The sequence below is a fragment of the Mytilus californianus genome, unplaced genomic scaffold (assembly GCF_021869535.1).
Source record: "Mytilus californianus isolate M0D057914Y unplaced genomic scaffold, xbMytCali1.0.p SCAF_5, whole genome shotgun sequence".
NCBI lineage: Eukaryota > Metazoa > Mollusca > Bivalvia > Mytilida > Mytilidae > Mytilus > Mytilus californianus.
This window is the reverse complement of record NW_026262701.1, coordinates 48,576,598-48,602,127: the sequence shown is the minus strand read 5'-3', so window position 1 is coordinate 48,602,127 and position 25,530 is coordinate 48,576,598. Positions and strand designations below refer to the sequence as shown.

Below are 25,530 nucleotides of genomic sequence, written 5' to 3'. Positions count from 1 at the left end.
GCGATCAATTTAATTTAGTTTTTCAACGCTATCAATCAAACTTTTTTTTTCTCAATATTTAACACTATAAGGTATGGGGAAAATCTGAATTCAGAATATTTTTTTTTTGTCGTCTGCTTGACCAGAATGTTTTTTTTTTCATCAATTTGGGGATCAGAATATTATTTAAGTAAAAAAAACCATAACCCCCCCCCCCCCGCCTCCTTTGAAGTTAAATGGTAGTTCCCCAATAGCATCCTTGCTTAAACGGAACAAACATTGAGAAGATCAAGTTTCCAGTATTTGCAGGGGAGGTAATATTTTGACACTAGATGTCTCACTGATGCGTGTGATTTTTCTGTGAGGACAGCGATTCAATGATTTCCTCCTATCTTGAAAGTTGGAATTATACCTAATGTCAATGCTCCAGGAATTATCCCAGTATCACCAGTTTATAAAAGATTTGGTATGTAAAAGCAAATGATAAATTAACAATATATTTTGTGTATTTATTTACTGTGTTGTCATAAACAAAAGTACCAGACTCAAGCTGGCAGCCACTTTTTTTTAGATTTTTATATTAGGTATAATTATTTTGATGAAACAAATTGATCGCTTCAAATTGTGTTCATCGAAAAATTAAAAACGGTGCACTTTTAAACCATCAATGTGTTAGTTGGTTAACCACACTTTTCTTTGATCAGTATACCGTGAAAGGAAAATAAACACGGAAAGTCCCAATGTAAACATTATTCTCTGATAATGAGTCATTTCAAGGTATTCAGAGGATAAAAAATTGCAATGAGTATTTCGATTACAAAATTATTCACAGAAAAAAATTGTATTTAAATTTGATACTTGTGGGATTATAGTACCTCAATCGAGTGCACCTATTTTAGTGGTTAATGAGTTTTGTTTACAATGGCGATGAAATTAAAGCCTTAGGTGATGGATTTATCTTTGATAACTATTCATACAAAAACTCAACAGATTTCTTATGAAATTGAACAGACGTTAAAAGGCCAGATTAACAGTAGATAACCCGTGGTAAGACACGTTTTCTTCTTCTTTTCTGAAATGCTACTGAGAACGGAAGCTTGCAACTTGTTGTTTAGCAACATATTTATTCAGTAAAACCCCTCCTGTAAGAATGAAGAGGATGTCCTGTCTAACTGAATGTGATGTTTTACGAGCATCAACTTTCATCACTAACTGTATAGCAATTTACATGCATTGTTTTAGTACCCCTTCATCACCGTTTGCGAGTGTGTGAAAATCTCAGTCTCTGTCTTGTATTTGAAGGATTTTAGTGAAACCAAAAAACCGTAATAGTTGCATTCAGCTTGTTAGAAGAACATTTTTTAAAATCTAGGCAATGTGTCTGTAATGAACGCCTTAAAATGAGAGTAAAGCCAAAATTACACGGAAATGCAAAAAATAAGAGGAGACATTGTAATTTTAATGGATCAAAAGAGTTTCACATTATACACAATAAATATACCATGGCTATGAAATCCCACCAAGGACCAAGATATGATAATATCTTGCAATCAAAGTAACTTTACCTTGAGTTTTTTCTTTCCTTGTCCAATGTTTTGACTTTTGTGGAATTAGGATCTAAACATGTAACATAAGCTAGGATCGTCCATGTATAAACCATTGTTTTCTGATGCAACTTATACATTAAGTAACGGGAACGGCAGTCTTGGAATCCAACTAAAAGATGCATGTAACTACATCCAACCCATCCACCCCGAGGCACATTTTTGAAATGAAGTAAGACAGGCTCAGATTCTGGAAGAAGATATGTCAACAGCTAAACAAATCGTTAGAAGTTGAAATATTATTGCTTCAAGTTCAAAGGTTGTTGAGTGATGAACATTAACAAGAGTGCACTCGACGGCGTTGTCGTGCTAAGCATACCCCCACTCGTAATTCAAAGTAGAGGCAAACAGGAAGTAGTTATCTCACAAAAAGTTCCTTTACAACAGTGTACAACTCAGCACTGTCAAGCTGCTGACCAAACATGAAATCATTCTGTTCAGTAGTACTGGATTGATTGATTGTTTGGTTGCTTAACGTCCAGTGACAAACATTTCATGCATGTATAAGTAAGTAAGTAAGTATTTTTTATTGAAATAAACTCCAGACATTGGACTATCATCAGATACAACAATTACAAAATGAACATATACATGTGTTTATAAAAAACGAGAGGAACTGTAGAAGTGTGTGCTAGAAATATTTGTTGGGCGGACGGGACGGACGGGACGGACGAAACGGACGGGACGGACGGGACGGACGGAACGGACAAAGTAAATGCAATGTAGGAGTGAGGATATAACAGTATAATTTTAAACTTGAACAAAAATAAATAAACAAATACTATGTATAGTGAGTAGAATAAAGTTTACTGAGCTTTGTTTAGAAATGAGCTAAGGCTACGATTTGTTATTTGATAAGAGTTCAAAAACTAAATAAACTAATTAATCGTAGATGAGCTCTGACAAAGTAAGTCTTTTTTTCTTCATACAAAACCATTTTTGACCACTTTTGACAAAAATATAAACTTTTGGCTGGTACGTCGATTGGAGTACTTGTTTGGCAAGCATGTTTTGTATGCATCCATCTTCCCCTGTTTGTAATCGCCAGCCATGAAACTTGCTGCTTGCCGTTGTATTCTTTCTTGCTTGTCGGTATCTGCTAAACTTAGTTATTTAATATTTAGACATTGACAGATAAAATTGAGAATGGAAACGAGGAATGCGTCAAAGAGACAACAACCCGACTAAAGAGCAGAAAACAACCCAAGGCAACCAATGGGTCTTCGACACAGCGAGAAAATCCCGCACCCGGCGGTGGGCTTCAGCTGGCCCCTAAACAATAATGTATACTAGTTTAGCTAATGGACGTCACACTAAACTCCGAAACCAATGAACCAAAATTTAAAAAACATACAAGACTAACAAAGGCGAGAGGTTCCTGACTTGGGACAGGCGCAAAGATGTGGCAGGGTTAAACATGTTTTGTGAGATCTCAACCCCCTCCTAATACCTCTAGCCAATGTGGAATAAACAAACACACAGCAATACGCACAGTAAAATTCAGTTCAAAAGAAGTCCGAGTCCGATGTTAGAATACGTAACAGAAGAATACATATGTTTACCGAGTGTCAAAGGATCATTTCGTTTCTCTGGTGTTTAGTATAGGAATATTCTCAATATGCTTTAATTGAGATGTGCGGTATACATGAATGAGACAGCAACTCTACTAATTTGAGATATTTCTAGTACATTTTGAGATCTCCTTGCCCAATGTGAGCTGATGTAACAACTTGAATTCAGTCGTCCAGCGTCGTAGTGAACTTTCAAAAATATTCTCTTCTGAAACCACTGGACCTCTTTACACTAATTATAGCCACAATGATTCTTATGTTGTCTAGATACGAAATAATCAAGATAGAAGCTATTGCTAAAGATAGATAATTCTATAAAATCTATTTGAAACAAACTGATCAAATTATAAATAGCTAATCCAGTTTGAATAAGTGTCTACTCAATTCCTTACACATATCAGTTTTTACAAATGTTTTTTAATAGGACGCTGGAAACATCATTTGCTGTCGCCAGACATGAGAGAACGGATTTTTCAACTATGGATTTTTTTACTGCTCTATTTCATGGTAAATATTTCAATTTATCAGGCCATGTCAAATTCATTTTCAGTTTTTGGATTTTCTGATATCAATTTTGGCTGATTTAGCATTTAATTAAAATATTCCACCGCATCCCACTGAGAAAACGACTAATATTCAGATCCCTTGCAAACATACAAACATAAACACTTATAAATATTAATCTAAGCCTTCTCATATAAATTAGTTAAACAAACATTTTTTTTTTAATTCTGAATCCAAAGAACTGGAATTAAGTTAAATTGATAGGCCCTTTCAAAATAATCTTAATATCATAGCAAAGTAGCTTGTTACATGTATAACCCCCACTGCAAGAAATATTACTTCCAGTTTAATTTTGATCAATCTGATTCCTAAATATAGATCTACTTGCCGATATTGTATTGTGTCGCCTCACAGCTTGGAGCTTGGCGACACATATGGATCACTTCTGTCGTCGTTCGCATCACTTTGTTATCTTTTGAAGACATGTTTTTCAATAGACAAACGGCATTTCTGTGAAACCTTTTATGTTTCTCTTTTTACCAACTTGCTCCTTCGTTTGTATGAGCAGACATCATACAGAATAATCTCAAGAAAAAAATGGAAAGCAGTTGGCATTATCGATTTTAAAAGTTCATCCGGCATATATCTAAAAATGTCTTATCCCAGTATATTATAATCTCTATTGAAACAGTTGCATTTGCCAATACGTGTAAAACAAACGTTGTTTGCAATGCGAGCTATTTGGAAAGCGGATACTATTTAGAATAGGGTTTTATTAAATGATTATAGAAGGCTAAAATGCCGACATGATGCTCTGAGAACTGCAATTTTGAAAGGCAAACAAATTTTATCTATAAAAAAAAGAATAAGAAGAAAATGTTTATTAAAACTAAAAATTTAGAATATATATGATATCCAATATGATTTATATTGGTAACGGATGTCTTCGATAACCTGTATGAAAAAATATAAGTTTAATTACAAAATTTCCTTTTATCGCAATGCATATCGTGAAATAGTATTTTATTGCATGGTTATAAGGGATTATTTTTACTTATACTACATGATTGAGACACTTTGCTAATAAAGTTAGTTTAATTATTTTCGGACGTCGGATTTTGAACCCATTGCTCAAACAAATTCAAGAGAAATTGGCCATTTCTCTCTATCTGCATAGAAAGTTTTGGTTGTTATCCAGATGAGTAGGATCTATAGCAAAACTGAAACTCAATTTTATCATGGACAGCATTGGATTTGTAATACTAGAGGTTTTTTTTCTCTTCAGATACCATACAACAGATGTGCTGATCCAGGTAAGAACATTAAATGTGTATCTTTAGCAGTATTATAAAATTATAGCCTTTGTATGTGGACGATACGAGGATATATCGACCTAAAATAATACATCGGTACGAGGATATATCGACTTGAAAGAAGTATTTCGAATGAGAACGAAGTCCGAGGCCTATATACTTCTTTAGTTCGATATATCCTCGTATCGACCTCATACTACTGTTGTCATATTATTATTGCCGGTACGCCGGAAATGGAGCAGAAATTCAATTGATTGATTGTTGCGATGCGTCACAAAGTATTGCGGTTTTTTAGATTTCTATTTTTAGATATTTTAAAAATAACTAATATCACACTTCTATCTTCCATTTTCAGTCTCCCTTTAAAAATACAGTTGAACATGTGACTATTCCCGAACGAATCAAATTAGTTAGAATATACAAAATAGTAATATAACATCTTACAGCATGTGGTACAAAACTGTCTGGAATATTGCAGTGAGAAACAAATACTGAGGGACCTCTTACTTATTTCTTCGAATAGTATTCCCAACATAAACTGATAGGTAACTTCCATTTGAAATGATCTCTTGGCTATCAAAACAAAACAAAAAATAGAATATTTATTTTATTACATCTACAACAAGAATCCGTCATTTTTCTCTTGAAATCTTTCAAAATGAGATTTTCCATTCAATGAAACTTTAGTTAGATCAATTCAGTGATATTTGTATAGTCAATCTGATACCAATATAATCAGAATTAACCAAGAAGGAGGGTTATTATATATGGGCCCTATTTTTATACCGAAATTTATCTTACGTCTTACGGTCAGTTTTCGGAATTGGTTAGGGCCGTAGTACAGAAACCCACCGCGATCGTCATTTCTCCAACGGGCGAGACGACGCTGGTCGTCATTCGAAACATCTATTTAGTTTCTGATACAGAGTTCATTGACAGGTTGTAGGTATTCCTTGTGGTACTATTTTTTTTTATTTTGTTTATTCTCTTCCTCTCCAGTAGGCCACAAGAACACAACAAACTAGTTGCCTTTGTTTTGGTTTCTGTGAAAGAAAGATAGATGAGTAAGCCCATTTCCCAACTATTGCCATGATATTAACTTTGATATAACTGCACACTACAGTAGACATTTTTATCTACCATAAATCCACCTTAAAGAATGATCAGAATTTAATGAAATTTTCTAAAAATCTTCATCATATGATTTCATTGTGCATTTTCCATTTTGTTTATGATCCAAATGAATACTTACTATAATAGTCACAGGTCTCCCTTAACAAAATCACACTTTGCCATTGCTTTATCCAAGGTGGAGGGGAACAAATTTTGTATCCGCAGCTCACAATAAACCCCTTATAATTTAAAGAAATTTTCTCGGAATCTTGACCATATAATGCTCCAGTGCACCTCAAGATTGGGTTTCGAAGTGTCCGGTAAGCGGTGTTATGCATCTAATTTTGAGCTTTATACAGTTTTTCTAGTATATTTTGTGAAAAGGAGCATGTTGGACAGTGGTTGTCGTTGGTTGTCTCATAATTGTTTTTCTTTTAATGCTTTCAGCTTAAATAAGGCCCTTGTGTGTTTTAGTTGATTTTAGTCTCTGATGCATGATTTTTTATTATTAATTGTTTTGGCTTTTAACTAGCTGTCAGTAACTGCGAGTACTCTTAAATCGTACTTTCTTGTTTATTTGACCTGTTGATACTAATTGTATTGCTTTTTTGTTATTTAATGTTATTCAGGGTTATATCTGGTCTATATACCAGCTTTGATAAGTGTTTGGTATTACTATAAATTTTCACTTCGTAATATGAACATCAAAATTATTTATTTTTGTAAAAATATTTCCTTTCTCTATTGGAACTGTACACGTATACCTAACAACAAAATTATTTTCATTTACCTGTGTTTAAAGTTATTGCAAATGGCTGATATTTTTGTTCGAGCATATTGTTTTTCTTTAATTTTTTAACATTTCATACCGATATAACATGTTACTTTTATTATTCTTCCCTTAGTTTATTTATTTTGTATTTACATTGTATCATAGGTCAACTTTCGATTTGTTCAGTGTATGTTCAATGGTGTTAATATGTCCTTTGATTGAGTTAAGCTATTTCAGTTGATATTTTATAGTGTGTCTTTCTGTGTTGTGATGTTAAACTATTGTTTCAGAAAAAGGGTGAAGGTTTGGCACCATTAAAACGTTTAAACCCGCTGCATTTGTTTGCACCTGTCCTAAATCAGGAATCTGATATTCAGTAGTTGTCGTTTGTTGATGTGGTTCATAAGTGTTTCTCGTTTCTCGTTTTTTATATAGATTAGACCGTTGGTTTTCCCGTTTGAATGGTTTTACACTAGTAATTTTTGGGGCCCTTTATAGCTTACTGTTCGGCGTGAGCCAAGGCTCCGTGTTGAAGACCGTACTGTGACCTATAATGGTTTACTTTTATAAATTTTGACTTGGATGGAGAGTTGTCTCATTGACACTCATACCACATCTTCTTATATCTACTTACTCTTTTTTGTATTGTTTCACATTTTGTTATTTTGGGACTATCATAGCTTACTATACGGAATTGATTTAGCACATTGGTGACGGCCATTCAATGAACTGTAGTTGTTTATTTTCTCTTCAATTTTTACATCGCGATGACCTTGAGGTCATTTCGATGTATTGCTATCGCCTAGTTTTATGGATAGCTTTCACATTGGCAATCATAAAACATCTACCTTTTGATATTAATCTGCAAAACTTTCAACATAAAATTAATTATCAAATCAGTAAAGCATGCAATATATTTCAGTGTGCATTTTGTTTTTGAAGGACTAGCCATAAGACATCCATGTTTGTATATTATAGAGCATAACTAGATTTTGAGGAATTATTCCAATGGTCTTTTCATGTATAGAAATATTCACAATGAAACATTTGAATCATCTTTTATAGTTCAGGCAATCTGATTAATATTCTGATCTATATTAACTCGCGTGCTCGTATATATGGCCTAATATGAGTATAACGAAATCAGAGAACTATATTTTAATTAGATTGATAGTTCAGGATACTTTTACCACACACTTAAAAGGGGACAACATCACATATCAAGCCATTCTTTAGGTGTAGTGGTCATACATTTACTTTCTATGCATCACTTTGCACAGCTGTTTGTTTAAATCATTTTATATAACTTTTGTTGTTACATTTATGACAGTAACTGTTGAGTGTGGTAATACAAGGAATGATACGATCAACGTCACGTATGTCGGAGAGGCCACAGCCGTATATTCCACTGCTAATGAAGCAGGTTGTGCGGCGACAGAGACATCGACTGCAGTGTGGGAAATCGAAAGGGTTAACGATAAACCATGTGGATTAGAGGTATATTTGTCATTTCATTATCGACTGCTTCGCTAGATTTCGCGATTTTCAATTGAAAAAATTTTGGTTATATTTCAATGAAACAGCAACTTGCACATAAAACAAAACAGTAAACAGATATCAATATTCTGTGTAATATAAGTACCCGACTCAGAGGTACCCGAGAGGCATGTGTCATGAAAGGGGGATCTATTATCAATACATTAAGCACCTTTAAAATGAACTTACTGGTATTGTTTATTGTTGGATAAAATTACATATCGTACTAAGGACTATATAAGACCTGGAGGGACGTGTGTGAGCTATTGCCATAATTTGGCATATGTCGTCGCCCGTCGTACATATTTTCAAAGTTATTCTCCGAAGACACTACTGATCCACTTTGAACCAAACTTCTCAAGATTTATCCTTTTTGTGTCTATATGATATATAATTGTCCTTTAAGCCTTTCAAATTTCACAAAAAGATGAATATGCTTGATATAACTGAATGGTTAGTTTGTTTTCTAAACACATGAACATGGACATAAAGAAAAAATCATTCTGATGTCAAAATCTACAGGAAATACCTACTATTGAATTATTGTCTTCCCGTACTTTAATTCGCAGACAGCATTTACGTATGCAGCTACCTCAACATGAACACTCAGGTTAGAAACTCTGCAATCGCATCTGCGGAAAAACCGCGATGGAAGAAAAAAGTTAAACTTGGAATACTGAAAAAAAATATTTAAATATACCAAATCATTTAACAATCGTTATGAATGACACGGTTTAATCAACACATACATTTGTAGGATAGCTAGGAAAATGTGAAGGATAAACATTGCTATACTACCATCAAAATAAAATATTACTTGTTATACAGTTGCTTATCTTTTTGTGTTGATTGTTTGTCAGAATCACGATCGTTCTACTTCGACCTCAAAACCCAAAAGTTGATAAGCACCGAATGAATTATTGTTTTTTGTCCCGCCTGCGACGAAAGTCGCAGTATGCGAGACCTAGGTATTACTATCCGGCGTCGGCGTAAACTTTTTTGTATAAAGCTTTATATTTCAGAAGGTAGAAGACCTGGATGCTTCATACCTTGTATGCAGATACTTTATGTTACGAAATTTCCGTCTGTCATATACCCATTGTCCTTGACCTCATTTTCATGGTTCAGTGACTGCTTGAAAAAAAATTACAGTTTTTTTGTCATGTGAATTTCTCACTTATTATGAGTAATAGGATAGCTATATTTGGTATATGGGTTCCTTGCAACGTCTACATATCCGTCAGACACGGTTAGCCTGACCTCGACCTCAATTCATGGATCAGTGATCAAGGTTAAAGTTACGTGATTAGGTCCGTTTCTCAGGTACTACAAGCAGCAGGTCAACTGTATGTGGTGTATGGAATGGTTGTAAGGGTCTGTCTAGCCGGTGTCATCTGACCGTGACCTCATTTTCATGGTTCATTGGTCAATGTTAAGTTTTTGTGTTTTGGTGTGTTTTTCAAGTACTGATAGCAATAGATCAACTATAATTGAGGTATGGAATGATTGTAAGGTGTACATGTCTGTCTAGCCAGTATCATCTGACCTTGACCTCATTTCCATGGTTCATTGGTTAACATTAAGTTTTTGTGTTTTGGTCTGTTTTTCAATTACAATAAGCAATGGGTCAACTATATTTGGTGTATGGAATAATTGTAAGGTGTACATGTCTGTGTGACAGTTTTTATCTGACCTTCACCTCATTGTCCTGGATCTTTAAAAATGTTAAGTTTATGTGATACTTGTAATAAAACCTTTATCTTTAAGACTTTCAACATAAAATCAATGGTGAGTAAAACAGGCGAGACATTTCAGCGTGTGCACTCTTGTTTTTCCATTATATGCTTCATATATAGATTAGTAATAAATGGTAAAAACCTACACGGAGGATTAGTTCTATAACATAGTTGTGCGTTGATTCATATAGATTCTTACATTGGTTCCAGTGGATTATCGGATTTATCCAATCGAGATAGTTAAATTATAGAATTTTAAAGTCCGAGCCTTGACGAGGACTTCAAAATTGACAACTTAACTATCGAGATTGGGTAAATTCGATAATCCACGAGTAGCTATGTGAGAATCTCTTTCTCTAATAATTATCAAATCAATTCTTATTTTTGATAAACGAAAATCCCCTTCGAGTGCCTTCCACATTCCTCAAAGTTGTCAATTTCATTAAAACCTGTTACTAGTAGCAGATTTTGATTCATCCAGTTAGGTGACAAAGGTTATAACCCTTAAAACTCATCTAATCATCTTCTGAGATCATCGGCAACCAAACGCTTATTAAATGTTTTTTAAATGGGTCCCGAAAGGGTTAAATTGCCAAAGAATGAAAGAAAATGTTTTAACATCATAATTATCAGCAAAAAATCGTTTCACATGACTTTAATCAAACAAAGAGTTTTAGAAATTTGTCTTACACCTGGAAGTCAGTTAAATACAGACAGAAACAGAACAGAAAGGATCAGCAAGAAAAGTTCCACAAAAATGATAAAATGACGAAAACAATCAATCGACTTCTATTGGGAGTTTAACTTTTCACCAATGTGGGTTTTGACTGCTATTTTGAAAACTGTTGTAGATAAACACTTTGATTAACAATTAAAGTTGAAAAAAAAGAAAAGATCAACTTAAAGTGCAATATGCTGCAACTATTAATCGAATCCTTTTAGTCGTCATTTGTTATCATGTGAGCGCTTCTGTCTTTTCTCTTGAGCTCTATTATATGTGACCAATTTTTGTACAGGTTTTGATTTTTTGCTTTTATCTTAATAGATTATGATCTGGGTAAACTACCGCCTTACTTAACATAGATCCCCAGCCTTGTTATGACAGGTCTTACTGTCAGAATAGTGACTGGGTTAACTACCGACTTACTTAACATAGATCCCCAGCCTTAAAGCTTGTCATGGCAGGTCTTACTGTCAGAATAGTGACTGGGTTAACTACCGACTTACTTAACATAAATCCCAGCCTTGTTATGACAGGTCTTACTATTAGAATAGTGACTGGGTTAACTACCGACTTACTTAACATAGACCCCCAGCCTTGTCATGACAGGTCTTACTGTCAGAATAATGACTGGGTTAACTATCGATTTACTTAACATAGATCCCTAGCCTTGTCATGACAGGTCTTACTGTCAGAATAATGACTGGGTTAACTATCGATTTACTTAACATAGACCCCCAGCCTTGTCATGACAGGTCTTACTGTCAGAATAATGACTGGGTTAACTATCGATTTACTTAACATAGATCCCTAGCCTTGTCATAGCAGGTCGTACTGTCAGAATAGTGACTGAGTTAACTACCGACTTACTTAACATAGATCCCCAGCCTTGTCATGGCAGGTCTTACTGTCAGAATAGTGACTGGGTTAACTACCGACTTACTTAACATAGATCCCATCCTTGTCATGTCAGGTCTTACTGTCATAATAGTTACTGGGTTAATTACCGACTTACTTAACATAGATCCACAGCCTTGTCATGGCCGGTTTTACTGTCAGAATAGTGACTGGGTTAACTACCGACTTTCTTAACATATACCCCTAGCCTTGTCATGGCAGGTCTTACTGTCAGAATAGTGATTGGGTTAACTACCGACTTAATTAACATAGAGATAAATTCAGAGACATGCCATATATTTATTTCATTTATTTTTAATATTGTTTACGACGGTTGCCACATGTGGAGCAGGATCTGCTTACCCTTCCATAACATCTGGGATCACTCCCAGATTTTATGGGTTTCGTTTTGCTCAGTCTTTAGTTTTCTATATTGTGTTTTGTGTACCGTTGTTTGTCTGTTGATCTTTTTCTTTTTATGCCATTGCGTTGTCAGTTTATTTTCGACCTATGATTTTGAATGTCCCTTTGGTATCTTTCGAGTCTCTCTTCCTTAAAAGCTTTTTCTAAGCTAGTTACAGAACTCTTGCATACAACAATGTATGTGTTCCTTTGGAACCATTAGCAGTGTTATGTACATAATTGCATACATTGGTTAAAATGCTGAATCATGACAGAGAAATTGTGACTGCAGTCCTTTTGCGCCAATTGTAATTTTTAAGATACATCATTTGCGCCAAATTTTATTTTCATACGGTATCAATTGCGCCAGGATACTGAATTCATTTGCGTCATATTACATGTATGCATATTTATCAAATAAACTATGTTAGTAGGCATGGTTTATTTTAATACACGGTTAGTAGTCACTAGTGGTGCTACGTCCCTTTATAAAAACAACACGGCGTTGAGGAATTTACTGACCCCATATATATCGTATTAGGTCACTTTCACACTGTGTAACTAATAATATCTTCATGAGATTAACTCCTTGAAGTGGTCTGTAAAAGAAAGACCACATACATGATATCCGAGAGACACTTCAAGTTCATTTGTTCGAAGTTGTTCAATATTGATGAATATTAGCTTATAAGAGCGGATTCAAGATGTATTCGACAACTAATGTACAAAGAAAGAAGAAACCTGTATCTAGGTCAGACGAAAAACTAAAAGGAATTTCTGAAAAATAAAAGTAGTTGCCTAGTTTTGACCAATGAACATGACGATTTCGTTTTGTAAGGAAATCAAATATCAAAATGTATGAAAGTATGATTGTAATTGTCGATTTTGAAGCTTATTTGAAACTTCTCTGAGGAGATAAATAAGATGTATTTGCTGATATCACATTCCGTGAAGTGCTGTTGTAAATGCACTCATTTCGATTATTGGTAGTTTTTGTTTGTTGCAAAAACACTTCAATTGTATAGAATAAATCAAAAATGAAATATTATCTAAGAAATGTCACAATCGTATAAGTAGCAGCATAAGAGAGGCCTGGCCCTTTGGGCCCGTAAATCGTATAAGTAGCAGCATAAGGGAGCTAGGCCTGGCCCCTTGGGCCCGTAAATCCGCTTCTGGTATCACGTATGCTCAATTGCCCACAATTTAACGCACATATTATAAAAGAAAACTATGGTAAAATAATTATCTGGTACAATAATTATCTGAAACATAGAAAAAATATATAAATTATGTCTGTACAATCAGTTAACATATATTTGTATGTATACTTGTAACTCCAAAAATTCATGTTGTTCGTTATCACATATATAGAATAAGTGTTGGTTTAATCCTCAAGCTTAGTTTTAAATTTACACCTATACGTAGGAACTATTTTGTTTTAAATATGTACTACTTTCCAGTATGTTCTTTATTGACCGGGCCGTAGCTACCCGGAGGCAAGACAGCATGTGCATCCAGGTCGTTTTCACCAAAAAAACAAAAACAGAGAGAGAGAGAGAGAGACGGACAAAGTTAACATATAGGAGTTGGTCAATCGGACAGAGTGGGAGGGGTATTAACGTGATGCATCTATATTATCTTAATCTTATTAAAAAATGCAAGTTAACCCTGGAAATTACGACGAAATTTCAAAAGCACCTTTCAGGTGTGTTAATTAAATGCAGAAATTATATGTCATATCGAAACAGTTTATAAATGAATATGCTTTTGAGTCCTTAAAATAATTCTATTGATATGAAACGATTTACAGACACACTGAGTGATATTCTTTGTGGTATGTGACACCCATCCCCAAACACACACAAAAATCAGACGAAAAGTTGAAGTAGCAGGTGCGCAATTTCATTTCCCACCTATAGAAGAATCAGTGCAAGCTCCTTGGAATTCCGTCAATGTGTTTTCAAGGAATGGGGGCAATCTGTATTCATAAGCAAATTTAGATGATCTAGTTGACAGAGGCCTAGAGCGCTTTTGGCGAAAAAATATGACGATATCCAATCAAATTAGACGATACAAAAACGTTTGTATTCATAAGCAAAAAATAGCACAACTTAGTAACAAATTATTTTTCTCTAAATCAATATCTGTATACAATGGAAATGAGATTGCAATATCAGGATTTTTAAATTGCGTACTGGACATTCGCTATACCGTTATTCCTGCTTCCTTCTGTCTGTCACACAATCGTATAAAAACAACAAATCAAAAGCTTCATTATATTTTGGCTAATTTACAAAAGGACTGGTTATGAAATGAAAAAAGTGAGATTTGTTTTAACAAACTGATTTAACTGAAGTATAAAGTTGAGGTTTCAAATTGTTTCTACTCTAACAGTCTGATTGGAGTTTGTTGCCTTGGGTATAAATACATTGAGATCAAGCATATTTTGAATATGATAGCCAATGACCAAACCATATAAACCAGTGTAATTGTTTTTCCTCCAGAACGGTTTTACATGTGGTACGGGATTAGCAAATAAGAATACAGCTTAGAGTTTTGAACTATTTTCATACTGGCTACAAACAAATAATCATGATTAATTTCTATAAACTTCTTCAAAACAAAGACTGTTTTCATATTTACATGTCGACTTTAGCCAGGAAGCTACCTCTAATTTCCAAAACAGCACCTCAGAATGGAACACACAGTGTTTGACTACTATTTATCAAGTTGTAATGTTATCTATATATATCGGAAGAGAGAGGGATGGGAGAGAGAGCAATGATTGCTTAAACAAGAAAAGTATACCCAATATTGAACAGCAGTTTCTTTAAGAATGTAGCTACGCCCCTGTAAATTGGTGTTGTTAAATCTTACAAAGTCTATCCAAATTATTTTTGCAAAGAATTCCGCTCTAGCCGGTGCTAGGGGCCGTCTGAAACTTAAACTTTTTTGTTTGGCTCATTACTCTCTATTCTATGAACTCAATCCAGACCCTCTTATATTTGTCTATGATTATTTGTGTTTCCGTCCACTTAATTTAGCAATGCACACTCAAAGTTCTTATATCATATACAATGTACATAAATTGTAACTTTGATGTAAAATTTTTTGTACTGATTTTGTTTTTTTTTAGTGGGACCAACAGTTAGAAACTTACACATTCAGTATTCGAGTGCAGGACGAGGTTATATTATCTAACAGCGACCCGGTTTATACAGTTACTTGTGTCTATGGAAATTCAACACGTGAAGAGCTTTTGATAACAGTGCAGGATCCTAACTTTAAATTGCTCGTGTAAGTTTTTTCTAGAGATACAAATACTAGACTTTTACAATTTTTTTTATTATTTTATGATTTCAGATAAACTCATCATAGATACCAGGCCTAAAATTTTGTACACCAGACGCGCGTTTCGTCTACAAAAGACTCACCAGTGACGCTCGAATACTTAAAAAAAGGATAAAAAGTCAAAAAGTCAGAAGTATACACCAAAAGGCGCCAACACGTTGATATCGGAGAGAAAAATTCTAAACAGTGAAAATTTTATTCTCAAGTAACATAAAATTGTGAATTTAATTAATACAAAAAGGACATTGTAAGATCATAACATGTATTACTTATCTAGAAATTCTACATTCTATATACATGCGCACGATGTTGGTACGAATTCCATTTTGCTATCAATAATAGATTATCATAACTCATAACAATAAATGCATAGACTGATCAACTCGACAAAAATATACTGATATGAGGTTGAATAGAGTTTAATAGGATTGAAAATAAAGAAAAGTAGGAACCGAAATTTAAAATACCAAAAATTAAACATTTAATTATCCTATTTTTACGCAAATACGTAATGTCCAACGTTATATTGTGTTTGCAAACGATCAGAGTTCCGTTTTTTTCATATCGTATCTTTTTTTTCGACCATCGTAAAACTTGACAAGAATATTGCTTTTGTTATAGTTATTTGCATGTTAAAGCAAAAAAAATATCACTGAAACCATAAACCGGAAAATGTCATGTTTGTAAACGGTCTGAAAAAATGTCCAAGCATATGCAAGGTAAGCATATATCGGGTTCGTGCATTTATATCGTGTTGGAAAAGCTGAGAGGAAAGATATTTCTACTTTAATAAGTTCATTTACTTGTTCCTAGTTCATGATATTTTCTTGCCGGAAACATGAGTATAGTTACTAACGCAATTACTTCAAAAAGTATAACCATCTTGTCATGACGGGAAAAACGTTATATATATTTTACAATTGAGGTTTTGAACAGCTGTATATCAAATAAACATGGTTAGATCATAGAAAAGAACTCTCAAATTCAAACACCAGAAAGTCAGCGATGTATAAACACGTGATGAGCTATCATATCTGACCTAAAGAGACCTAAACGATCAAACAAAACTATCTAAGGTCACTTTGCCTGAGGCTGACCCTATGATGTATATGTAATTTGGCATGGTCGTATAAAGTACAAGAGAAAATTCAGCACTACAGTATCGAATCTTTGTAGAACCAACCGATAGACGTTGATTACGACATTTCTGTGTTGTAAAAGTGGGTGACAACAATATATTCCATCGATATTAAGCAGTGTCGGATCCAGAAATTATCATATTGGGATGGGGGCACTGACTGCCATAAGACGGGGCCGCTTAACCATGCTTCAGTGATTCCCTACATAATCAACCAAATTTTTCCCACAAAAAAGGGGGGTGCGCGGCACCCTGGGCCCTCCTAAATCCGCCTCTGTTAAGTATGTAAGTTAGAATATACGTATGTAATGTCTGCCTTATTGTTCGTCCGACATTGCTCTGACGTCTGACCTAAGCAATGCAATTTCCCAAAAAGGCTACCAGACGTAAAAAAAAAACCTTATACAACCTGATTCTGTTAATTGCACAAATTTAGCTTTTTATTAGTAAACTCGTTATTAATCCTTAGTATTTATTGCTGTTTTAGTTGTAGTATTATAAGTATTCATAGACAAACCATAAGTAGATGGAATTACTCACAGTATACCCGGATATTGGGTTTACTGTATATGATATTCGTATAGAGTTTTGGAAATTTCGTTCCTAGTTCCTTTAACGAATACAGTTTCCAGATTTTATGCGGATTTTGTTTCATGAACATCTCTAATATACCGCAACCACCTCGGTAATCTCGAGGTATCGTGATCGCGTCGATTGCAGGATATAGTGGCTCCGAAACCCGGTAGGGATAAATCAAAGACTTCAAATTTAGTATTTTAGGCTTCTCGCCCGAACCGTTCAACATTTTCTACACTCTCTAAATAATCATGCTAGTTGGATCAAATCATGATAACTTATATTATCATGTTCTCGTCCTGAATAAGCATTTTATTTGCCACTTAAACAGCCATACACCCATCTTATCTATTTAAACAGCCATACACCCATCTTATCTATTTAAACAGCCATACATCCATCTTATCAATTATACCGCCTTATTCATTGAAAATATGAGTGATTATCACGTTATGAAAGTTTTGTGCTTTCGCTGGTGCATTATTTGTGTTATTTCGTAAGCATTTGCATTTGACAATTAAATATTGTCCTCAGTGAATATCTTTAGAAAACACGTACATTCTTTTAATTGTTAGCATATTGTATATTTTTTCTCCATTGCAGAAAAGCATCTACAGTTGATATAACAAATTTAGAGTTGACTGTTCTTGACGAAAACAGTCAGAATATTTCAACGGTCGAGCAAGGAAAACAAATTAAACTCTTTGTTGACGCTAACAATGTTACTTCAGGTAAGGTTGAACATGGAAAACAAATTAAACTCTTTGTTGACGCTAACACTGTTACTTCAGGTAAGGTTGAGCATGGAAAACAAATTAAACTCTCTGTTGACGCTAGCGCTATTATTTATTATTAAAAATAAAAACTAGCATTTTATATTTTGATAGCTTTATTTGTATGCAGCATTTCCTGAAATCGCAATAATTTAACTCACATTTGTGTTGATTGGTCAACAATCGCAATAATAAATGCATGCAATATTTTCTGAAGTTGTATTACGTGTTAAAAAGCCAGAGATAAGTTGAAAAGACAAATGCTGATCTTCATGTTTTATCTTAGCAGTTGTTTGAAGGTTGTCAAATTTAATATGAAAAGATCATTCCTTTAAATAAGATAAATTGCTTTAGTTGAAACTTTGCACTTTGAATACATGAATTTTAGACACCTTCACTATACCACAAAGGTTGGTTCCTACAAAAAAAATGTAGTCGAACAGAAGTTGGAACTCAAACAATACATTTATTGACTCGAAATTAAATTGAATTGGAACGAAAATAGAACATGCACATAGAAAAAATAATATCTTCAACAACAAAATAGAGAAGGAACATACCATTACTGATAACAGTAACATTCTATATGGAAATATGCCATTATTGAAACCGCCACATGTAAGGGTCTTATATAGTATTGTCAATAGATCACTTTACAGAGTGTGTCACACAAAGATCGGTAAAGTGATCTATTGACAATACTATATTTTGGTGTACATTTTAAAACTTATGTCGTTAGCAAATAGTTTCATTCTTCATGATAAATGTTGTATCCTGTACGGTACATGTACTTAGTCTTTTAAGTTTTTTAAGCACATGACGAAGCGGGTTAAGACAACAAATGTTTTCAAATTGTGTGATGTTCTTTCTTCATTGGTTTTTTATAGTTAAATCCTGAGCTTGTCGGACAAAGCGACATAACTCAGATCTAAACGTTGTGGTGCTCGTTGTTACTTTAACTAGTGGACAAATTACGAAAAATGAAGAAGAAAAAAATATGCCTTTATGATATTCAGAATCTTTGTAAATGAAAAGAATAATACGGTTTGAATAGTTTTTTTTTTTTATTTTGATGCAGATTTCGTATTATCAACACACAACATTGGAATTCCCTTTTTTCAACTTTTGAAAATTTAGTTGGAATGCCTAAATCTTAAATAAATGTAGTTGTTTTTATTTCGGATTGCAAAATATTCACGGAATGTTCAAGTTACGCAATGTACTCATTATTTTATAAATGTCCATGTTTCCTTTATTAAACCATTTACATTTTTATTCATGCAACATTTTGTTACAGTCTCAATATTAACTTCTCCGTATTTTATATACGGTGATATTGTATGAGTTGATTTTTATATTAATAAATGTTCTTAGAAGTGTTTTGAAGATAGTTATTTCTGTTAAGCAAATCAGTCTGCTATTCGTTTTGTCTTACCTGTGAAAGAAGGCTGGATGTGAGACCTGAATATCACTTTTACGAAATAGACAATAGTCACATACAGTGGTGATAATCACCAATAAATAAATCAATCAAACGGGTATCTAGTTTTAACAAATTTTAAATAGCAAAAATTATCAGCAAGACAAGAACTACAAATAAGTCTAATGGCCGAAATAGTCGATTCCTTATTGGAGTTATTGATCTTCAATGACGAATTTTAGCAAGTTTTAGTGTTAATCCCTATTATCCTGAAAAATATAAAAGATAGATAGATACTTTAAATATAGCAAAAAATGACCAGAAAGACTAGATCTACAAATGACTTAAATTTTGCTGAAATCGTTAGTACTCTTCATAGGAATAATTTCCCCTGAATGACGATTGTTTACCCTATTTTGTGTTTTGCCCAAAAAATAAAGAAGATAGAGAGAAAATGTTAACAGGAAACATGATCAGTAATACAAGATCAACAAAAATATTGTTGTCATGATCTTTTCTAGTAGCCACAAAAGAAAAATGTTTTATTCAGCCAGGCTCCTTCCCCACAACTGCCAAAATGTTGAAGAGTTGCCTCTGTCGAAGATTCATATAGACCTAGGTGATCGACACAGGCTCTTTAGAGCTTCTAGCTACACTGTTTGTCGGTAGTTTATTAAAATACCAAAAGACAGGTCTGGAATCACCCACTGCCGTTTTGCAATATTCAACTACGTTATGAATTCAAATGGAATTGTTTGACCTTTGGTTGAGATTGAAACAATGTACTAAGCATTTTCTATATTAATTTGATTTATTGTTAATTTGTTCTCGTGTTGAATATACAAACAACTTACAAATGTACTAGCGGACTTGTACATTAAACAACAATACGTCAATCCGTTTTCTCTTTTGTTCCGAAGGTACTTTTAACAACATGATACATGGGGCTTTTTTATTGTTCATTGTATTGTTGTTACATAATTATTTAATTTCTATTTAATAGATGATGGCATTCAGTTGTTAGATGACAAATTTTCGTAACGTAATTCCTTAATTTTATGGACGATGCAAACATTTCTGTTTTGTAGATACTGTTGATGTGACGTCATGTTCCATTGTTGACTCTATAAACGAGGATGATCCCAATTTTAAACTTAAAATTCTGTATCAAAGGTAAATGTATATGTACAAAGGTATGGAATGGGGCATGTCCTTTTCTTATTTAAGGAGGTTTGGTCGCTGATCTTGTTTTTGACTTTTGTCAGTTATTCGGAATCGTCTGTTTTTCTATGACAATGTAGAGCCATTAAATAAAGTTTGCCCGCTAACCTTCCTTTTCTTTTCATAATTTAACTACATACACTTTAATATGCTCTTTTTGAAAATCTTCTAAAAACCTTGTTATTTTTGTCATAGTTTTTGAAAGAAAAAAAGCGCCCATGTTAAATGTATGAAAATTCTTGAGAAAATCATTTCCCACCAATTTTTCAATGCCTTATATCTCAACAACAAGAACACGGACCTTTAATTTTTTTCTGCTTATTCAAGTTTCTGTCATTTATATACTATCAATGTATAACAGTGTTTTTGAAAGCTTGTCATTTTGAAACAGAGCAGCGAACGTCCTTCTAACTTTTTATCCATTTTTCTGTATACTTTTTTTTAGATCATTTTTCACAACTTTTCAGGCTTGGGCCTTTTGTTATGATCTGCGTAGTTTAGTTTGTCATTTTCACAATTCCTTATATTTGATGAGATTGTTCTCAAATAAATGGAAATTTTGTTGCAAGTATCTGAAGAGAATTCAGCTTTTAAGAAAGGAGCAAATTAATGTTTTGTCAGATAGAATAGGATATATCTATGAACATTGATGTGAAACTGGTTTACATCGTAAAGGTTATTGGAAGGTCTGTTCAACAATGAGCTAATAAACTTCCATCTTCAAGACGACCTCTATAGGCGTCAACGTATGCATTGATTTTTAATTTTCATAAATACTTGGCGCTAAAGTTTTTAAAGTTACATACATGGGAGTTATCTATAAGTTTCATATATTAAATGAATTACGAATCCTGTTTGTTAGTGTTGTAATTCGTTGCCAAACGGCATAGTAGTATTACAAGAACTATAGTAGCATGAAATGACAATGGAAAGAAGTGTTAAAATTGGCAATGAAAGTGGTTTGAATGGCTTGATTTTGAGAATTGACAATCACTGCTTTAAAGGAAATTAGAAGTAAAATATCAGACATCATTCTGTTGTAAACATACACTCAACAGTGGTAAAATACATCTAAATATACACGTGAACCACGGGACTCGTTTTGCCATGCCTTTATGACGTAAGAGACAAACCCTGGTCAATTATTTAGGGGGAAAATAATATTTTTTAATATGCACGAGCCAATTTCCACAAGCCTTGGATGTGCACGTGGCATTAAAACGGTATACGTAGAGATAGTCATATTTCAGAGGACAGCATGGTTATGGCTATTCTCCACCTTTACAATTACTGGAAGTTCTCAAATGATAAACAGAAGTAGTAACATCTAACTTCCTTCTTATAAAGTAAACAAGTTGAAGCCCGCCTCCGGGTGCGGGATTTTCTCGCTGTGTTGAAGACCCATTGGTGGCCGTCGGCTGTTTTCTGCTGTTTGGTCGGGCTGTTGTCTCTTTGACACATTCCCCATTTCCATTCTCAATTTTAATTTAAGTAATTATTCTTCTTGCTTTAGAATCGTGCACAAAGGCACGAAATTAGAATTAGACCGTGGATAATATTTAACATTTATCTATTTTGTATTTTTCAAAACACTTAATGTGTACTTTACTTTCAGTTGTGGAACTGGTTATCAGTTGGCATCCAACCAAGGATTTCGTGTAATAAAACAGAATACTTTTCAAACAGACTTATTCACTTTGCAGAACACGTTCACTGGAGTTCGTTACGTTGTCTGTTATTTAACTGTATGCTTTTCAAACACCACAACATGCAGTCAGGTACATTTATATAAACTGATTATGGTAGAATTTTTATTTTTAGAACTTAACGATCTATTAAAATCTGCTGTAGCTATACTGTTGTTAAATGTATTGAGAGGGTCCAACGGTTATGAATTTAGACTAGGGAGTTCTAAAAATCTCTGTAGCCGTTTTATTCGAATTGGAAGTTTGTTGGTTCAATGCCTAGAAACCCAACATGATATAACAATGATAATCCACCAATATATCTTTTATTTAACACAATACATAGAAGCTGGTACTATAATATTTTACCACTGAATTAATAGTTCTGTGTCTGAATTAATAATTCTGATATTTATCTTATATCACAAATTGCTGACCTTGAATTTTAGACCTGTATTTTGACATTATATATTGATTGATTCAATGTTGATTGCTTAACGTCCAGTTGCAAATATTTCATGCATATTTAGTTCGAAGATAAATGACCAATAATAAAAATAACAGGTATGTTCTGCAATGTAGATTGACCAGGATTGCGGACAGAAAGTTCGGACTGCCACTTAAGAGGGTAGTATGGTAGGGCAGACATTTTTACTTGTAGCAGGCCTCCTAGGGAGTCTTTTTAATATGCGCAAATGGTGGCACACTCCCTTCACGAGGAATCGGATGTGAAGTTCCCGTTTTAGTTGCACATTTATTATATAATACATCATGCTCAGCAAAACAGACACACCAAGGACATGGGTCCTATTGCTGTACGGGAGAAGTCCAGAGAACCTCAGTTTTCGCAAAGGTTTTGGTGGAGTACGGTCTTCTAATCTGAATTTTTCTATGAGGAATTTCGGTTTTTTTTTGGTTTTTTTTTTTTCTCGTTCTAGTTTTGCCCAAAGCATTGTTATCTGCTATTTGAAAAATATAGATTTTAAAGTCTGAGAGTCCATTTTATCAGAAATTCATCTAGTCTAAATGTCTTTTTTAACCTTCTATACTGTAAACGTTTAAATCCTCAGTATTCAAGGTACATGTATGATTTAAACATTTCAGGGCTGTGTAATCCCGTATCAACCACAAAGTGGTGCAGTACAGAGTATAATAGCTACAGCAAAATTAGAAGTACAAGAGCCTCCTCCGGTCACCACCACAACCACCACTACAACTAAAGCGCCGACGGGTATGTAAAGTTAAACACATTAATGTTTAGTTATATAATGTTAATACATATCTACAAGACTGTTTCAAAAAGATTAAAAAATATAGCGTTAAACAATAGTTTTATTTTATCTGATTAATTAGTACTATATAATAATGAAGGTAAAGTTCAAAGGGAAACTTTTTTCAGAATGATTGTATTATTGTAATACATGAGTTATATAATTATTTGTCATTTTTTAAGCACTACCGGACTATTTAATTGGTTGCTTATAACAGTTTTATTTATCATGCATTTTTTGTTTATTTCAGTAACTTGTAATCCATCAAATATCCTGCAGACATCTGATGATTTTGCAGTACAAGTTCCTTACATCGTTTCCTTATCCGTTCTTCTGTTTATATTAATTATTTTTGCTGCACTCCTGGTAGCAGTTAGCAGACATTATATTTTCAGACGTTGTGAGAAAAGACAAGCCGTTTCCCCTCCCCCGATATCATTCATTCCCGTGCCACATTTAGAACCTAACTACCCACCAGATGCTTATCGTCACCAGTTTCATCACAGAACAAATCTACCACGATATATAGGTTATTCCGATTATTCGTCCGATACTTCAAGCAGCACCCGATCAAGCAGATCTCTGATACGTCGTAAGAGGAAAAACAAGCCAAAGTCGGCTTTGCGTTTTACCCATGAAATCGATAAATTGCCAGACGAAAGATTTCGTTTTTACTGTGGCAGAGGCACGTCGTACTCTAGACGAGTAGAAAGTGACCCGACCATGCTTACTAGAGTACCAAAATATTAATGGTGTCCATGAAAGATATTAATATTTCGGTATAGACATCGAAAGATTTTGGGTTCAAGGTTATTGTTTGCTTTTAAGATGAAACAAATTTGAAATGAAATGTACACATAGCACAAGGTCCTTACAAGTAAATGATTATGAAATACAAAATGTTAAGTCTTCTAGATATAGACGATTAGTTATCAGTTTTATTGATGTCTTTATTTCTCACAAATGTTTGCATGGTATATTCATTACTATTTCCTCATTCTATGAATTAACTTCCATCACTATTGATTTTGAAATAAATTTAGGTTTTTCTGTTTAGTATAAATAGCTAAATAATATGTAATAAATCGTGTATAGGAAAGAACTCTAACCCTTTATAAAATGGTCAATTGTAAAAATCAATAACTTATTTTGGGCTACAAAATACACGTTGTCATTCAGTCAAACATTTACATTTGTTGTTATACATTTATGTGAATGTAAGTAAATATGAGATAGGGAGCCATAATTATAGCTTTAAAAGAAATCTTTGGTTTCGTAGGCTTTTGTTTACATGAACTATTGCTTTCAGCAATTTGACTAGGAACTCTGTTAGGTCCCTTTATCTAAATTCGTTTTTATTTTTTTTTCACATTTTTATCTTATAAGTAGTAATAAACCAATTGAACAAACAAACATATCAGCTATGCATTTGAGCAAAAATTTAACTTATAGCATTAAACTATAACCATACATTTATGCAGGCTTATCCAAACCAGGTGAGATATTACAGCATTTTACAATGGTTGAATATGTGCAGATCGTTCGTGTATGTTAAATTGTTGTTTTTGTGTTGAGTACATAATGAATAAATGTGTTTATTCCATATTAGTATTATTTTAGTAGGTTTCTCTATATGAATTGGATTTTAAATAAAAAAGCATATTCACCTGGAGAAAAGTATTATTCACCGCGCTAAACGTCACACGATTTTACATGTAACGTTATGGTAAAATGTTTGATCTACAATTGGTTTGGGTAAATATTTGTCATTAAATACATTGTTTTCTCTCGGAATATGGAATAAAACAATTACTGTCTTTTGTTTCGGTAAATATGTGGTTTAATTGACTTTTGAAAAACTGATATTCACTTCGGCCGTCGACCTCAGTGAATATCAGTTTTTCAAAAGTCAATAAAACCGCATATTTACCTCAGCAAAAGACAGAT

At 33.6% G+C, this 25,530-nt stretch overlaps 1 protein-coding gene across 1 annotated transcript; it reads left to right on the top strand.

The window, feature by feature from the left end:
* Positions 1–306: 306 nt before the first annotated feature.
* Positions 307–25,221, top strand: LOC127702404 (uncharacterized). Its single transcript, XM_052206604.1, has 10 exons — positions 307–445; positions 3,579–3,661; positions 4,944–4,971; positions 8,187–8,353; positions 15,285–15,445; positions 17,817–17,944; positions 20,495–20,579; positions 22,243–22,405; positions 23,417–23,543; positions 23,834–25,221. Exons 2-10 carry the CDS (start codon positions 3,611–3,613, stop codon positions 24,331–24,333), a joined length of 1,410 nt encoding a protein of 469 aa, XP_052062564.1. The 5' UTR covers positions 307–445; positions 3,579–3,610; the 3' UTR covers positions 24,334–25,221.
* The last annotated feature ends 309 nt before the right edge of the window (positions 25,222–25,530 follow it).

What these genes read in the sequence shown, in the direction of transcription:
- LOC127702404 (XM_052206604.1), top strand. Translation starts at nt 3,611, where the DNA reads ATGAGAGAACGGATTTTTCAACTATGGATTTTTTTACTGCTCTATTTC. An exon ending in CAACAGATGTGCTGATCCAG is followed by an intron (nt 4,972 to 8,186) that starts GTAAGAACATTA and finishes CATTTATGACAG; the next exon opens with TAACTGTTGAGTGTGGTAAT. An exon ending in CTTAAAATTCTGTATCAAAG is followed by an intron (nt 20,580 to 22,242) that starts GTAAATGTATAT and finishes CTTTACTTTCAG; the next exon opens with TTGTGGAACTGGTTATCAGT.